General features: G+C 55.0%; 1 protein-coding gene across 1 annotated transcript in view; it reads left to right on the forward strand.

Annotated features, from left to right (window-relative positions):
• The window catches only part of NCOR2 (nuclear receptor corepressor 2), a 194166-nt gene that overhangs the window by 60549 nt on the left and 115975 nt on the right, over positions 1-17642 (forward strand). Inside the window, exons 6-7 of the mRNA XM_009880331.1 lie at positions 7444-7500; positions 13444-13496. Of these exons, the coding sequence (XP_009878633.1) occupies positions 7444-7500; positions 13444-13496 (110 nt within the window). The remainder of the gene's footprint in view (positions 1-7443; positions 7501-13443; positions 13497-17642) is intronic.

Genomic DNA, 17642 nt, shown 5'->3' on the forward strand with positions numbered 1-17642 from the left:
CACGGCGTGACTTCGCCCTCCGCCGCCGTGCCAGGGAGGGGACACCGTGTGCTGCGACCCACCGCAGCGTGCCGAGGGCTGGGACGAGTCCGCCCCTGCACACTGCGGATGTCGGCGTCTTGTGGCCACGCGAGCCCATCCCCGCTCCGCTGTCAGCCCTCCGAAAAACTGGGTTTGATGCAGTGCAGGCGGTGGAAGCAGGCAGCAGCGTCTGTCTCGCTCTTGGGATTTGAGTCGGTGGAAATCAATAAGATTAAATTTTAATTCGTTTTCTGTCTCAGTGCCTGTTCCTTCAAAAGGGCACAGCTATCTATCTATAAATTCAGCATTATGCTGTAAAATTGGAATTCAAAGGATTGTTTTGAACTTTTTCCACCCCCTGCTGCTGTTGTGTCTGTGCAGAGCCCGTTCCCAGCTCTCCGTTTACCCTCCTCAAATACCTTCATAAAGCATTAATGCCCCATCCATAAATAAGAGAATAAATAAATGAACACTTTTAGCATTGCAAAGTATAATCTAGCCGTTAACTACTCAAAGGCACTGAGTGTGACTCAGATCCCACAGGGATTTTATGTCTGTATAACTCTGATTTTCTATGAACTCCCGATTTACATTAGAAAGGGAAGAATCAGACCTGCATCGTCAGCATGGAGCTGGCGCGGTAAATAAAACCTTATCACTGAAACCGCTTTCGAGCATTAAATCTGCAGGTTTTTGTTTGTTTTTCTTTCTTTTTTTTCAAATTCTAGTTTATGTGGTAGTCGGGGTGGGAGCATTTCAGATTTGGCAGCTGAAAGGGCCGCTTTTGTTTGTGATAACTTTTATTCTGGGGTTGGCTTGGTGATGCACGACGGGCTTTCAGATAGCCCAGAGGAAAAGTGGAAAGGTCTATTTTTAATGTCTGCTTCAGGATCTGGAGTTCCCAGTAGATGCATTGACTTAGAAGCTTTGTCCGTGATTAACCCAGACCAGATAATGCTGTGTCCTGCGTTTTCAGGTCCTGGAAATCAGGATGAGAAGCGCAGAGAACGCAAATCTGTCGGGGGGAGAAACGTGGACCCTGTGGTGTGGCTTTGGCTCCTTAGGTGGGGCAACCAGAGCTTTCCTCTAACTGCTCCAGTGCTCAGACTTCCATTTCGAAAAGCCGCCTGTGCAATGGCAACGTTGTCAGCAGTTTGGCAATGGCAGAACGTTCAACAGTGGTTTGCGATGGCAAAGCCTCGTTAGCGCCTTGCTTTAAAATTAATCTGGCTTTGAATGGGCACCGTAACCTTGCAGACAGCAGAGCGTGATGCTATGTCTGTGTGCAAGCGGAAAGCTGACTACGGTGCGGGGTTCACCCCTTGGCTGTGGACAGAGTTACAAGTGAGCTGACCACAGAAACTGGTTGGCAATGACTAGCCAAAGCCAGAGACCGGCGAGCCACCTGAAATGAGTCGGCGCATCACTCTCCGCACAGGATAGGCAGGGACTGGTATTAACACACAGCTCCAATGTGACCCGTTTCCTCAGTTTTCTTACTATTTGTGATGAGTCATTCGTAACCACCGCTGCGTGCATCCATCCGCTGGCCCGACCCTCGGGGACGGGGCTGCATCGCTGCTGCTGCGGTGGGGAGATGGCTGCAGCCGGGCGCAGGGCGGTGGGGAAGCGGGAGCGTGTGGGGCACCCGCATCCTGTGGACATCCCTGGAGAGCATCAGCCCCTGGGCTGGGTGAGAGGAGCCTGGCACATCCCACCCAGGCTGACCGACGTCCCCTAATGCTCACGGACATTTGGGTTCAAGAAGAGTGCAGGAGAGGGCAAGCATCCTTGGGCTCCCATGGTCCAGCTGGGAGCTCCGGTGGTGGCCATCCCTGCCGGCTGCAGGAGCTTTCCCTTCCCACGGCGCCGGGGCTCGTCCCACCTGCTTTGTGGCTAACGGCTGGGGTGGTTTGGCTCTCGGAGAGACGATGCTGAGGTTTAAAGGGGAAAAAATGAGTACCTGTGGTCCTAGGAATGAAAACCTTACCCATGAAACCGGCACTGCCAGGCCATGGTTTGGTCCCAGCGGATCTTGGCACGGAGGGTAGTGCCTTTAAATCCCCCCCAGACTGTTTGCTTTTTGCTTCGTGTAGAAAAGTGTCTCGCCTGAGGGTTTCCATGATTTCTGCTGGCTTCAGCCACGCTTCTCCTGAATCTTATTTTAAACAAACTCCGACTCCAGCCTGCCTCTTCGCTGTGCTGCTCCTGCACCTCTGCCTGTCCCCGGGACATCGTGCTGCCGGGACAGGAATTTTTCCCAGTGCCTCCCAGTGCGCTGCTCTCCTGCCTCTCCAAGGGCTTTGCTTATCTCCATGCAGGACATGGCCGGTCCCAAATAGAAACCCTTCCATTCCCCAGCGCTGCTGCCTACGGGCTGCTATAAATAACCCCGGGAGCACGGTTCAGCTGCGGCAGCTTTGTGCTGCATGGAGCCGTGGCTGGAGTTGGTCCAAGAAAATGCCGCCTCCTAATTTCAGATCCGCTTGCTCAAAATAACTCTTGTGTTTCCTTCTCTTCCATTTTTAAACTTTGCTTTAAGAAGGGCCCACGCGAAATCCCAGACTCTCCCTTCTCTGGTTTCGGATGCTCCGCTGCTTCGAGGGTTGGCTCGTCATCCCCACGGGAGCTCGCATGGCCGGGAAGTTGCTCTCCTGCCCGCTTCCCCCTCCCACGCCTATTTTAAGTTCCTTCAAAGGAAAAACAAGGGGCTGGAGTTGGCTTTGGAAGCCAAATGCTTGTTAGGTGAAAAGGGAGATTTTTTGAAGTCTGCAGGGAGGTTTTTGTTGTGGGCGAAGGTATTTTTAGCTCCAGGCCTGTTGGAGGAGCGCGAGATGGTCCTCAGCCGTGGTCCACCTGCCCGTGCCCCTGCCCGTGCACTGAGAGGTTCTCTGGGGGCAGATGTTGCTGCCTGCCACATCTGCTGGTCCCCTTTTGCATCCACGGGCCCCACAGTGACACAGAGCAGCGTACACGGTTCAGCTGCACTTCTCGAGACACCTTGATCGCTCCAAAAATGCACGTGGAGGACTAGTATGTGATGGGCTTCATCTCTCCATCCAAGTCGTGCTTAAACGTGCTCCAGAGGAGCCTCTGCCCTCGGAAGCGCCCACAGTTTGGCCGCGCTGGTGCCAAACCCAGAGCTGCTCTACCGGAGCAAAACGACGCTCATGGTAAATGGGAGCAAAATTTAGCCTCGGGGCTTCAGTCGCTCCATGAACGCCACTGCTCCCAGGGCTGTGGCAGTATTTCAGGACTCTGTACCGGATTGGGAAAAGGGGTCATTAGCTGCTTGCTGTGGAGCTGCAGAGGGACTATAAAACCGGTGGGGAATCTTCATGCATGTCCCCAGAAGTAATAGCTGGATTTGCTGCCTGATATGTTTCTTTCTGTTAATCACAGGGATTGCAGGCGCGGATGGGGTTATTCAGCAGGTGTCGGATGAACCCTCTGGTTTCCTTCTGCAGGATCAATCGCTAAACGTGCTCCTGACAAACTCAATATTGGAACCAAGTCGTAGGTGGCTGCGCCTTTGGAAAGGAAAGGAATTAGCAGGGCTGCCGATAGTCTTCAGCGGAGGTCCTGTGGATGCAGGGGGAACTGCCCAGTTTGAGGTTTGCCTAAATTCCCCAGCCAGGCTTCTGGCTCACCGGGTCTCCAGGTGGGAGCGTGTCTCCCTGTCTGTCCTTCAGGATGAGCCCCAGCATGGTGGGAACCTTCTGCCGGGTGTAATATGTCCTTCCCAATTCTGCCGCCAGCTCTCGCCTCGGTCTGCGTGGCCTTTCAGACAGCTCATTACGGCTCCACTATGATCTGATAAATGCAGCAAGGAGCATCAGCAATTACAGTGGGTGTCAAGTGTTAATTGGGCAGCTTTCAAGATAGAGGCATTTCTTTGTGTACGTACAAAGATATGACGTGCTCGGAATAGCTTCCCCTCCTGATCTTTCGTTCTGGAGACGTGTATATTACAGTCGGTTAATGCAAGACAAATTATGTCATTCTTCTTGATTCGCCACATGTTCTGCCTATGGTGATTTGCCTCTGGGTTGTCTCATTAAGTTGTCTAAACATGGCAAATGCAGCAGCTGAACGCACTCGGCTCTTTCTCGAAGTTAATCGCATCGTACACACGGGCCCGCGGCATCCTCGCTTCCTTGCTGTGCCCTCCCCCGCTGCCAGGGCTGGTGCCCGGGAGAGCGGGCCTCTGCTGGGACCGGCTGCCTCGAGCTGGGGCTGCAATCTTCTACCCACAGTTACGCTGCCTGCAATTAATTGGGTTGCTGATTTTTGTCCCAGGTATGCATCACAAAAATCCTTGGGTAAGCTGATGCTTCCCAGCGGCCTGCAGGCAGCGATGGGCAGGAGGGCAGTTGACCGAATCCCAGTCTTGGCAGCAGATGCAGAGTATTTTGTAGTAGTTTTAATGACTGCGCCCCCCTCCGAAAAATCTTCCCCTCTGGTTTTAACTGTTTAAGACTTCCGAATGCCATGGTGCTGATGTTTTCCAAGGTCAGCAGATTTTATAGCTCATGGAAACCAAAACGTTAAGCTCTGGCTGGGAGCTCTCCCATCTCCTGATGACTGTTTCCAAGGGGCACGTCCCCGGGCAGACTTGCCTTGTTCCCGTTAATGGAGTCCGATGTTTAGTGGTGGAAACGTCTGTTACTTTGGGAGGAGCCGGGCCGGGCTGTGCGGCTGTTGGGTTTCTGGCGTGGGCTGCGTTTGCTGGGCTTTGATTGCCCCATCATCAGCTGGAGCATCCTTGGGGACGGCAGAGCCGGGTGCTCTGTTAGCCGGGTCTGTCCTTGTCTTCGTGAACCCGGTGGGAAATCCCTGTTACGGGACAGGATCTCGTGTGGAAGAGGCGCACACTCTGTAGCAGATACGGTATTTTATGAGGGTAGATGCACGCCTCTTACAGCTTGGACCACGTGTTCTGCCCTGTTGATCTGAAGCTTTGCGAGCGCTGGGCTTTGCGGGTGGGTCCTGGCGCTGGGGATCGCTTTGCTTCCCCCGTGGGTCAGGGCCAATCCCTCCTTTCCCGTACGTGTCAAAGCACCCTCGCGTCGGCAGCAGTCTGGCAGGGGAGAATAGATGGGAGCAGTTTATTGCAGTGCAGAAAATGTAATTGCCGTGTGTAAACACGTGGCTCTTTTCCCTGGAGCCCAAATCCCAGGCGAGGGCAGGCGCTTCCTTCTGTCGCAGCTCTTTCCCAGCATCTCCCGGGCTTCGTTCCGGGATGCACTTGCTCTCCAAAGACCCATCTCCATCAGTGGGACAATTGTACTTTTTCCCTGTGGTCCCTGCAAGCTTCTTGCTGCTGGTCTGGCACCGGTCAGAAGCGTTGCCTGCGCTGAGCGGCACGCTGGGGATGCGGGAGCAAGATGCTGGATGGGGCTGCTGCTGCTGCGCATCCCCGAGTGCTGCAGAGAGCGCCGGGCGCTGGGGGCAAATCCCCGACCGTGGTCCTCCTAGGATGTAGCAGGGACTGGGGAGAAGCCAGAGGGTCAGAGGAGCTCGCTGGGATGGGCTCCAGCTGCATTTTGGGCTCTGCCGCAGCATCCCTAGCTGCTCTGTGTGTGTGTGTGTGTGTGTGTCCGCGCGTCCTTGCCTGCGAAGTCCACGCCGTGATGGTGACATCTGCGAACCCCGAGCTCTGCTGCGCAGGATGAACGGGCAGGGATGTGTTCATACCGGCGGTGCCGCGTGCCTCGTGCATACGTGTGAGCACAGTGCCAGAGCAGGCACGCTTTGGGGCTCCGTCTCTCTTGGCATCGCTTCTGAATCGCAAACAAACTTTGCGTCCTCCTGGACGTACAGCAAACAGAGGAGCTGGAACCGTCTCCGGAGCACCCTGTTGCGATGAGGCAGCTGGTGCGGGTGTTGCAGGCGAGCCGGGGCGGTTTTGCCGGGGCCCTGAGCGTGGCTGCAGGCAGAGGTGACTCATGCAGCTGCGCCCGGGGACGGCTCTGCAAAAGTGCACGCTGGCAGATCCGACGGTGTGTGGGTGTGCAAAGCCCCGGCGAGGAACTTGCACACCTACCCGCTGCGTCAGCGCTTCTGAGGACCGGCCGGCGGCAAGGTTGGGGTGGGGGTAGGTGAAGCTTTTGGAAACCCACCCCGGGGAGGGAGGGTGGATGTGGGCACGAGGCGGCAGGGCGATGGACCAGCTTTCGGTGAGGCGTCCCCTGCGCTGAGACCCTGGGAAACTCCTCCTGCCAGGAGCTGGTGTGAAGGTGAGAGGTGCCCGGTGCTCGAGAGTAGCATGAGCCGGAGCCCCGGAGCTGAAATCCCTTCCCTGCCCCCGGGAGAGGGGTGGTCTTCACCCGGGGTTTGCCAAAATTGGGGAGCCCAGAGCCCAGCCCTCCCCAGCTCCCCAACCCTGGGGCTCAGCTCCCACCCCACAGCTCTGGCGGGGCTCTAGGGGGTTAAAATGTTGAATGTGCTTCAAAAAAGGGTTTTCCCCTTCTCCCCCCCAACTCCCCGTGTTTAAATCTTGGGAAGCTCAGCTCTGTACAGTGCTGCTTCACCCCTCTTTTAGGCAGCTGTGGATTTTCTCTTCCCCCTGCCTCAAAATAGCTAAAACTACCTATTTTACTGAACAAATCCCTCTGAAAATCCATCTCCTCGCCCCCCTCCTCACTGCCAGGTATTTGGCTTTATCAGCTCAGCGCCGTGGCCCGTCGGCAGCGTGCGGCGATCTGGATTTATCGGACTGTCAGTAACCCCCGCTGAAAAGCCGGGCTTTGCGAGGAAGCGCTGTTTACTGAAAATGTCATCTTTTATTTAGACTCCTGCTGCAGCCAACCCATGTCTGTTTTTTTCAGGTCTGTTTAATTAGCAACCACCGCACAGCCCCTGACACGTGTTCCTGGGTGGTTTTTTTGTCTCTAATAAGCACTAGGTAGCTTGGCCGGGGGCGGGAGGGGGCAGAGAAGGGCTCCTCTGCGGCGGGGAGGGGAGGGAAGCGAGAGCACGACGAGGAGCCAAGGGCAGCTCGCATCTAATGATCACATGCTCGTGAAGCGATGAATCCTAGAAAGGGCATCTCTGCGTGCGTGCCGGCTCGCCCGCCCTCCTCCCAGCACGGCGGCCGTGCGGAGGGACGGGGTGGCCTGCCCCCGGGGTCGGGGATTTGGGTGGCTTCCCAGGCAGAGCTCCGAAGTCGTGATGACTCGAGTGCGCCCGTGGGGCTTTCCTGCAGGTCCAGGGGCTGAGACGAACCTTTCCACTGCGTTCAGTCAAGGGTGGGATTTGCGGTGGCTCTGCGGAGGTTTGGGAAGGGGTTTTGGCACAGGGGGAGAGCAGGAGCAGAGCGCTGTGACCGTAACCTTCCAACCCTGACCATTCTGTGATTCTGTGATTCTGTAACTGATGGCAGAAGTAACTTTTCTTCTCCCTCTCCTTTCCTCCCTGCAGAAGAAGGCAGAGGCTGCCCACCGGATCCTGGAAGGACTGGGGCCCCAGGTGGAGCTGGTGAGTGTTCCCTCTCGCTGCGGGGAGCGGGAGCCGGGCCAGGTTTGGAGAGGTCCCTGGGCGGCGAGCGCAGCGCCCTGCCTGTGTGTCTAAGCCGTCAGGAGGAAGCAAAAGGAAGGGCACCGCTGGCCCAGAGCTCTCGCTGGCACGGGACCAAGGCAGGAAGCGAAGTGGTTGAGATGAGTACTGAAAGGCAGAGACACACACACACAGAGCCCTCTTCGGAGAGCCTTAACCCTTCTCCTTCTCCTGGGTGGTGGAAGGGGCTCCGGCACAGTCTGCCTCTGCTCAGGATGCTCATGGCTTCATCTGCTGATGGCGGCCGCGGCACCGGGGCTGCTGCCTGGCCAGCCGGCGTCACGGGAGGGACAAGCACCGGGATGGCTGTCCTCTGTCCCACCCTGCTGCAAACGGAGGAGGGTGCTGGAAGATGCTGAGTAAGCACAGCGCGGTCACAGCTGCAGCGACCTGCGGGTATCAGGAGTCGCACACATCCTATTGCTGTCTTCCGCATGCACAGGGAAGCGGAGAAAACCAACTTATAATAAATTGTCAATTTTAGGCTGCCCCCTCACCCAGCAAAATCCAGCTATGAGTCGAGCGGTTGGTTGCTGGAGGGGTGGCTGAAAACAGCCCCTGAGGGGCTGAGTCCCAGGTGCTGGGAAAAGGTGCGTCTGCAGCGATGCGGCTGGAAGGATCGGAGGGGGCCGGACGTGGTCTGAGGGAGCATCTCCTGCTTTGCACCAGCCCTGGGGTGCGATGGAAGGAGCCATTCCTGCCAGGTGGGAGCGGGCAGCTCACAGTCCTCGGCAGCTGTAATTTGGCCGTGCCGTGTGGAGGTGGTACTAATCACTATCTTCGCCGGGTGCGTAAGGGAGAGGTCACAAGGGAATTAGTGCTCTCTGCTACGTGTTGAAGCCCGTTTCCTGGTATGGGGAGGTAGTGCTCATTATTTTTCCTTTGAGTCACCAGGGTCGAACCCTTTGCTCTCTTTCTGCTCTGAAGATTGGCAGTGCCTGGGGTTGGTGCTTCCTCATCCGAAAGATGGTGTGTTTCCTTTCCTCCCTGCCCCCCTCCGCCCCCCCTTTTTTTTTCCTCCCTCCTTTTTTTCATTTTTTTTAGTTTGCCAATGCTTTGTCCCTGGGTGCTGACACACTGCTGCAGCACAGCCCGGGGCAAACCTTTCCGCTGTCGCCCTGCCGTACCCCTCGGTGGGCAGGGGAAACCTCTGCTGAGAAAACCCTGCAAAACCCCAGCTGGGCTCTGCGTGCCTCTCGCAGACCGTCTCATCCGCCTCCCTAGAGAGAGCTGCTTCCTACGGCCCAGCCCCCACGCCGTGTCGGGCAAAACAGCACCCAGGGCCTGCCAACGGCCTCCGAGAGACGAGATGAATAGTCACATCTTCTTCTGAATTGGAAAGGAAGCAGCTCCGGGAAGGCGAGCGGCTTTGCGGGCTCAGCCCGATGCGCGTACCTGCTCCACCGTATCGCACGCGACGTGCACCAGCCCTGGAGCTGCCATGACCCAGGAGTGACTCGCGGGGAGGTTGGGGCAGCCTGGCGCAAGACCTGCGCGAGGACCGGCGGTGGCTGTCACCCAAATGCAGGGTCTCAGCTTGCTATCGGCTCCGCTCGGGCTGCTGACGTCTTGATTTTGGCTTTTCGGAGGGCTCTGGTTATTGCATTTGCAACAGCGGTGGTGAGGGATGCACGTCGGCTCGGCAGCGGGGCAACTCGCCAGGGGCTGACGGTGCGAGGCGAGAGGTCACAGTGGAAATCGGTTCGTGGTGGCAGAGAGAGGCCGGAGGTTACCGCAGCGTTGGCAAACGGCAGCTGCGGGCAGGGTGAGGGGGTACGAGGTCTTGGGTGCTGCTGGCGGCCGCGTCCCCAACTTGCGCTGGCGTTAGCGGGGCGGAGGGGCTGCGCAGGGGCTCTGCCTTCTGTCCTGCTGGCAGCAGGTTGCTCCGAGGGGGTTGTGTTTGAACGAAGAGAGAAATGCTATCGCCTGAGCGCATGGCTGGGCTTGTCGGGGCTGCCTGGAGCGTTAGCTGGAAGGAGGGGGTTTGTGAGTGATCCGGTATAGCACAAATCGGGATTTACCCAGAAATTTTGGGTCTGTGTCGTGGGTTTCCCATCAAGTTGGAAGCTGCTGGGAGATGGCCCAGCTGTGGTAGGAAACTCTAACTCTTGACTTCTGTCTTTTAAACGGCTCCTTCTGAGCTTTTGGGCTTACACGGTCTTCTTCGCGGGAAGTGCTGTCCTTGGATTGTACATCAAGGAAGCAGCAAGCGTGTGTTGCTGGTTCCTGGCGTCTCGCTGCTTTGACCTCACAAGGTCTGGCCCTGCACTTTGGATCTTAGAGGTGTCATTCGTGTCTGATCCTCTTTGGAAGATCCTTGTCTTTGTGCTTCTGGGGTTTTAAACGTGCAGAATTGTCCCCGAATCCCTTTGCCCGTTACTCCTTGCTGGTGCCTCTCCATCCTGTCTGCTGGGGTTTTGGGAGGCCCTGCACCTCTTCCCTGCCCCCGCCGTCAGCCCCAGCCGGTGCAGAGCACACCGGTGTGCTGCGCAGCCGCGGCCACTGCCCTGCCCTTTTCTGGGGCTCGGCTCCCCGTCCCCGTGGTAGGAATCACCCCTGCCCAGGGGTCCAATTGAGGTCCCGGGAAGCTGGTGCTCCCCTCTAGGTCAAGAGGAGGTTGTGACTCAGTAAACCAGAACTCTGCTCATTTTATCCCTGCAATGTAGCGGGATTTTAAAAACGACCATTTTAAAAACCATTTTAAAAACGACCCCATGCTTCCCCCCGGGGAGAAATGCCATTGAGATGTGTAGTGTGAACACTGCAGTGGCCAGAAAGCAATTGAGACCTTTCATTCTGTTTTTATTTTTAAAGAGCTTTCAGTAAATCCAAGGTTTTTCCAGCAACAGCTTTTCATTGCAATTATGTTTTTCTTAAATATCATCCCCCACAGAAATGCATTACATGTCCCTTACCCTGAAGAAACAGGGTGGATGTATTGACCATCTCACCTTACCCATCTGACCTGTCAGCTCTCCTTCTGCTTACTCACCGAGAAGGCTGTGATTCTGGGCAGGTTGCGGATGGCTTGGAGGGAAGATGCTGTTTCTCAGTCCCTGCCCTCTTGAGAAGTTTATTTAACTATTTAGGCTGTGAGGATGTGTTCTCTCTGGGGTAGGTAGAACTTGTCTTCACTGCGTGGGCTGAGGTACAGTGCCGAAGCTGTTGTGCAGACAGAAGTCTCGTTGAGATGCCGGTGTCATGTGGATCTTGGTTTTGAGTCCTAGAGTTTCTTACTTTTGAATGTTTGGGCATTCCTTTTAAAGTGATGTGTTCCAGCGCTTGTCTGTTCACACTTAGGTTTGCTAACTAAGAATTTAAGAGGCTCTTTATATCATAGGTAAGTAGTAGTGGAAAAGAATCGGCCACCTTTGGTGAGCCGAGCAGCATCAGGGCAGCCGTGATGTCCACACACATGTGAGCATCTTCTAAGCCACGCGCAAATCAAAACGTTTACTCCACTGCCTTCTCCCAGGAGGAAGGTCTCTGTGGCTCGCCACATGCCAGCTTATTTGCTTTGATTTTTATGGGCACGGAGGGGAGAGAGGCACTTTTATTTATCAATATTTCCAGTTCCTGCGGTCCTCTTCCAAGAGGCAGTCACCGGTCAAGGCAGCCCAGTCGAGCCTTCCCGAGGTGACTGTGGACGTGATGCTCCAGAGCCACCGCTTGATTTCTTCTCTCCATGGTGCAGACCTGCCTTTCTCGAGCTACGTGATGAGACGGATGTCTGTGTTCCTCTGAGCTTTCCGAGCGTGAAGTGCACAGCCAGCTCTGAGCCTGGAGTCGGACCGGCAGATCTGAGAGGATTTGGGATAGAAATACCCCTGGGGAAGGGACCCCACTGAGAACGTGTCTCCTTCTGGGGGACCTGTCCCTTCTTGCCTGCCCTGGCACTGCTCGCACGGGGTGGCCAAGTGTCTCCTTGCCGACTTGCAGCCCGCCGTCCCCTCGCAGGGTAACAGATGCCCGAACGCTGCCAGCAGCTCCGCAGCCCTCCTGGGACGCGACGGTTCATCTCACCGCGTCTGTCTGCCTGGGCTCCTCTGCGCTCCTCTTCCACGTGGGATTACTTGTGCTTTCCTAACGAAGAGTCGTGTGTCCAAGGGCAGCCAGAAAAAGAAGCTGATGACCCGTTGGTGCCAAAATGCAGCGGTGATGGGCTGCAGGGAGTAGGGAGAGCGACACCGGGTGTCCTTTCTGTGCAAATCGATGTGGCTGTCCTGGTGTGTGGCAGGGGAGAGGTGAGGCAGTATCTGGTTTTTACGGGGTAGCAGAGACAGGCTGGCTGTGTGGAAAAACAAGCTCCCGTGCCAAGCACCTGTGATGGTGATGGGAAAATACAGTGGAGGAGGTGAGAATAACACCTTCTTCAAACTGGAGGAGAAAGGGACCCACCTGCATTTGCTGGTCCTGTCCTTTCCAGTGCTGCTCACCTGGTTGAGCAGATGTTCAGCAGATGTTTTGCTCTTTTTCCGTGTTTAATGTGAGGTGAAATTGAATAGACCCAGAGTGTAGCATCAGCCATGTGACCAGAGTAGGAAGGTGAGCTGGTTTGTATGTAGCCACGGCCAGGAAGCCGCCTTCAACTAGGACTTTCAAGCACCCCGTGTCCTCCTGCTTGTGTTTGGCCACAGTTGTTAGATCGCTCACAGCTGCTTTGGTGAAAGTTTGTGGATGAACTGCTTGAGAAGTTGGGTGATGATGCAGTGGTTACACAGGAGCTGCGCTCGTTAGATGGCCAGTTGCTGATGATGGTTGGGCCATGGCAAGCTTTTGACTAGCATGGTCTTGGACATGTTCACACCAGCTTAGCTGGTAACTGGAAGAGTGTTGCAGGGCTTGATCCTGAGCACCCTGTCAGCCTGCTTGCATGGACACAACTGGTGGCAGCTCCTGGAGCACAGCCTGGGCTGTTAACCACAACAGGCGGGATTGAGCGTGGTCTCTGGGGCACCTCTCCCTTCCAGAGGTAGGACCCCGTGCCGTGGCAGGTTCCCCGAGGGTACATCACCCTGCTGATGGGAAGGGAGAGGTAGTGGGGGCAGTCACTGGTTGAAGGTGACCAGGAACGGATCCAGCTCTCCTGACTGCTCATGGAGGGCCCTGGCATGTCCCCGCTGAGGGTGCGATGGGCAGAGCAGCCCCGTGGTGGGTGCTCACATCGGGTGTTGGAAACAGCCACAGTCACTGGGCTCTCCAAAGGGCAACTCTGGGCAAAACGCTCATTCTACCACAGCCCAGTGCCCCTCCTGAGGGACGGACGAAAGCATCGCTCTGTGCCTGGCTACTAGGGGACTGCGGTGACGTGTCCAGGGGCCAGCCCACCCCCGGCATTGCTGGAAACCACGGGGGTGAAGACTTGTCCTGCCTGCAGTTGCCTGCGCTTGGCTCCTCGGGAGAGCTCAGGCAGGCATTTGCCGCGTAGACATAACAATTTGCAGCACACAGACCGTCTCTTCCCGCTCCCCAAGCCCCCCTTTCCCCTCGCCTCCCCCATGTCATATGTTCCAAAGCGCACTGCGTTTTTCAATCAGTGAATAACAACCACGTACTCCGCTGTGCCGTGTTTATGTGGATTACGTCGCAAAGTGCTTGTTCTGAGCCAGCTCGCTCGAGCGCTGCCTGCCCTCCCACGGGCTGAGCCGGGATGCACCGGGGCTCGAGCGGCGCCGCCGGGAGCCAGAACCCTCCAGTACGGCCGGGGAGCGGGGCTGGGGGCGACGGGCGGGCTGGGGGACACGGGGATGGGGCACAGCTCGGGGAGACAGGAGCCCGCACCGAGGCGGCAGCGCTTCTGATGGGTTTAAGTTTCTAAATGTCAGACTGTACCATTTATGCCTTCATTTTTCTTATTTATTTCAGCCGTTATACAACCAGCCTTCAGACACCAGGCAATACCATGAAAACATTAAAATGTAAGTATGTGGCAATAAAAGGCTATTTTAAATGTCAGGTTGGGCATTAGGCTGGAGCGGGAGGGATGCTATCTCTCTCCCAGACCCCGATGAAGGCTGCCGAGGAATAGCGAGCACCCTTTTAGAGCCGGTGTTTCGCTGCTCCGGGTGCCTGAGGCACAAACCAGCCCAGCAGTTGGGAGCCGTGGCTTCAGACGGATGCTGAAGGTGCCATTTGATTTTTCTCGGAGGGGAAGGGGAGGGTGGACGTGGGTCCTGGCCGGTCTCTCAGCGTTTTCCCAGGAGGCACTCACTCACCTTGGGTGCTTTCTTCTGTGTTTCATGCGTACTGAAGTACAAAATCAGCTGCCAGCGCGCGCGCGTGTGTGTTTGCATGTGGGAAAGATGAGGTAAAATGAAAAGTTGCAATTACAATTAGATTTTCATGAAGCACCTCTTGAATGTCTAATAACAACTGGTTATTTCAAAGATACTTACCGAGACTTAGCAATCATCTAATTTGACTTATCACCTCAATACACGATTTAATCATCAGCCTGCATTTAATAACCACAGTGACTTCCTGAACATAGAAGAAATCTAACAGATAATGAGAATAGCGATAATTGTGATTATTGTTGGAAATTTAAATAGTCAAACCAGATCTGAAACTTTTATCTGCCTTGAATGAACCGATGATTGCTCTGAGCTGCCTGCAGCGTGTCTATTTTGGTACGGGCTCGGTCAGCTGGCGATAATCATCTTTAATAATCTATTAACAAAAGTTAATAATCTTTTGCTTTTCAGAGGTATTTTAATTGATGAGTTAACGTACCTCTGCTGTTCTGCTGGGCTGCGGGGGAGCACGGTCGGTGCTGGCAGCGTGTAGGTGCCGTCTGTCCCCAAGGGCTGCGGGGAGGAGGAGGGTTTGGTGACATGACCCCGCTTCTGGCTGCCCGGCCCCGCTCGGTTCCTGCTCCACCCAAGGCTTCCTGTGGCATCCAGGCAACGTGTTCTCTGTAAAACATTCGAACCCCGGAGTCACCCCGAGCCCTTCGGATCCCACAGGGCTCAGCGGGTCCCCGAGCAGCCTCGCTGCCAGCCCTGGGCACCAGCACCCAGAACGCGAGAGTCGCCTTGGGGTACTCGGCGTTGGCCTGGGTGCTGTACCGTGCACCTCTAGGGCAGGGGAGCATCATCTCCGGGGGGCCGGTGGGGAGGGCAAGCAGACGGAGAAGTCAGTGGGAAATGATGGCTTTTCCCGCAGCTGAGAAATCCCCATAGCTTTTTGCTTCCAGACATTTCCTTTGTGCCTCGTGTTGGTGATGCATTTACCCCCGGTCGTTTGAGCTCGGCAGACGTCGCCACGAGTCGTGGACAAGGACCTCCCAGGATTTTGACACGTGTGTGCTTTGGCTTGCGTCTCCCGTCGTTGTCGTTGCGAAGGCAGCTCTGCGGAGCGGGCAGACGCGTGCCCTCCCCGCTCTCCGCCTCCCCCAGCCCACACCGCTCGGGTGTCCTTTTTGAGCTGCAAAGATATTAAAAAAGCAAACAAACCCAGAGCCGCCCCCTCCAGTTCACTGATTCAACGCAGAACTAAGGAAGTAGGGGGTGATTTTACTCTCAGGAGAGGCGATGGTGCCTGGCAGAGGGGCTGTGCTCCCTGCGGGCTTGTAGCCCCCCACTTTTGGAAGTTATTTTGCTGTCAGTTCAGGGGGTTGACGGCTGATAAACCACCTTGTGCAGCATCAAGTGCTGGCCCAAGGACGTGCTCTCCATGTCACTGGCTGTGACTCACCGCTGGTGTGTGACAGTCACTGTCTTTTGGGGTCCCCTGACCCCTCTCTTCACTTGAAGGGCACCATGGCCGTCACAAGCCGAGCACTGAAGGTGGCAATTTGAAGCTGATCGCTACTTTTGTCCTTGAAAGAACGGGTTAAAAGTAGATCCAGATACTTCACCCACTCTCCGTTCCCCTGCCAATATTTGTGGGTTTGTGATCACATTTTCCTGCGATTTAAACGATTTCCTGTCCTTGGTTGCTGCCTGAAAGACGGGCGCAAACGAGAGGGAACTGACAGCGCAGGTCAGGAGTGAAAACCAGTAATGAGACGTGAAGCCCCATCAAAGCAGCTTCCCGGGCCGTCAGAGCAGGCGCTCCTCTCCATCCGTCCCTTTGTAGGCATCCGTTGGGTTATCCCAACCCTCTCGTGCGGCGGTAGCGGTGGCGGTGATAGAGCAAAGAGAGGTTGGAGCAGGCAGGCTCGGGGTTAATGTGCACTGTGATTAATGCTGCAAAAATATGGGAAGGAAACCACACGTTTTAATGAAAAGCCTCCGTCTCCTCCTTCCAGAAACCTCGCAATTAGCTGCCTTCAGCTGGTTATTGATGCCAGCCGAGCGCATTCACAGATCTAGGCCAGCGAAAGGCCCTTGAGCGATCTGGGCTCCAGATGTTTGCTGCTTTTGACCGTGGGCCTGTCTCGGAGGTCCTGGGGCCTGAATTGCACTTTGCTGCTTGGTGGTGGATGTGCAGAGATATTGCTGTGTCCTGTTCTCCTATCTCTTGTGTCCCTGTTGCACATTAAAGGATATGTGGATGCTTGGGCGGCAGGTACAAAATCAAGATTTCGGTGATTCTTCCAAGCAAATGATTCGGGATCCTTTGACTAAGAGGAAAAGGTATTAAACTTCTTTGGCTCGACCAAATCATGCTTGGACGTTCAAATCCTACCTACAGCTTCTCCACGGGCTGCGTTTGGAGGTATTTTTTATTCTCTCCTAGTTCTTAATATGTTTTTCCTTTTCTGCTCTGGAAGAGCAGCTTCTGCTCCGTAGCCTGGAGGTGGCTGTTTCGGTAGGAAACCCAGTAGATCCTCATGGTGCTGGGAGACATCGGCCAGATGCATGAAAGCACCAGAAGGACAATTGCCAGGACACCGCAGGTTATATTTTGCCCAGGTGTAATTGGATGCAGGTTCTTCTGAACAACTTCACCCTATGCAGGTTCAGCCATGATGAAAAAGTCTTTCGGCACATTGCTGGAAAAATGATCTAGGTTGTGATTCTGTCCGCAAAACCTCACTGCATGCTGGCTCGGTTGTGCTGAGCGGAAACTGCTCCAACGTGAAGCTGGTTTGAAGCCTCCTACCTGGGCACAGGAGGGTGGCCAGGCTGTTACTGTTCACAAATGCTTTTTTTTCTATTTTTTAAAAATGTTTCCTAGGGTGGATTTTTTTTTTTTTTTCTCAGTTGAATGTTTGCGAGTGTCAGCGGGAAAGCATTTGAATATTCCAAAGCCAGGATTCCTCGATTTCTCTACAGCGATGCTCTCCGCCTTGCGACACTAGTTTAATTCTTCCTGCTTGTTTGCTTTGCTTTTCAGCTGGGATGAGTCACTTATGCTAGTAGAGCTGACTGGGGAGTTAAGGGGAGAATTTCTACTCTTACTAAAATGTTACCGGTCTCCTATTTTCATGGAGTTTTATGGCCTGTCTCCTATTCAGTACAGTTAAAATTAATTTCATGCCCCAGTTCATTCCAGTGTTCGCAGCTTCAAAAGCTTTTAAGTCCTATTTAGCTGCCTCGCTGTGCTCCGTTACCCGTCTGCCTGGGTCCCTTTGGTTCACCTGCGAGCGCGGGCTTCAAGCAAACATGCTTAATTTTGTATGCTACATCTGCCGCGTGATCTGCGGCACCGTTGAGTGGTTTGTGCCAAAGGCTTGACCTACCTTTGATGGGACCGTGTCCTTTCTTGTTTGAAACACCGGCTTTGTTGGAGGGAAGGGCTCTCTGCCGCTCTCTCATCAAGAAAGAAGAGAGCAAGACGGCGTTTGGAGTGCCCCCGTTTTGATAGGGATGGGGTGAGCTTTGCCCCCGTAGCGAGCTTGGCCCTTGCCGTCTTTCAGTTGCGTGTGACTTTTTTGGCTTTGCAGCGGACTTGACAGGTTCCTCCGAGATGCGTTGCAGCAACACAACTGGAGGCCACTGGAATGATTCTGCATCGGTTGAGAGGGCTGCAAAGACTCATTAGTTTGGTGGGTTTTTTTAGATTTTGCTGAAATACAGTGATGAATGCAGAGGACGCTTAACTTGGGCGCCAGTTAAGCACCGGCGCATCTGGTCTGCGGCTCTTACTTTAGTGTTTTGCCAGCTGGATGTACAAGG

The sequence above is a fragment of the Charadrius vociferus genome, unplaced genomic scaffold (assembly GCF_000708025.1).
Source record: "Charadrius vociferus isolate BGI_N301 unplaced genomic scaffold, ASM70802v2 scaffold332, whole genome shotgun sequence".
Taxonomy (NCBI): domain Eukaryota; kingdom Metazoa; phylum Chordata; class Aves; order Charadriiformes; family Charadriidae; genus Charadrius; species Charadrius vociferus.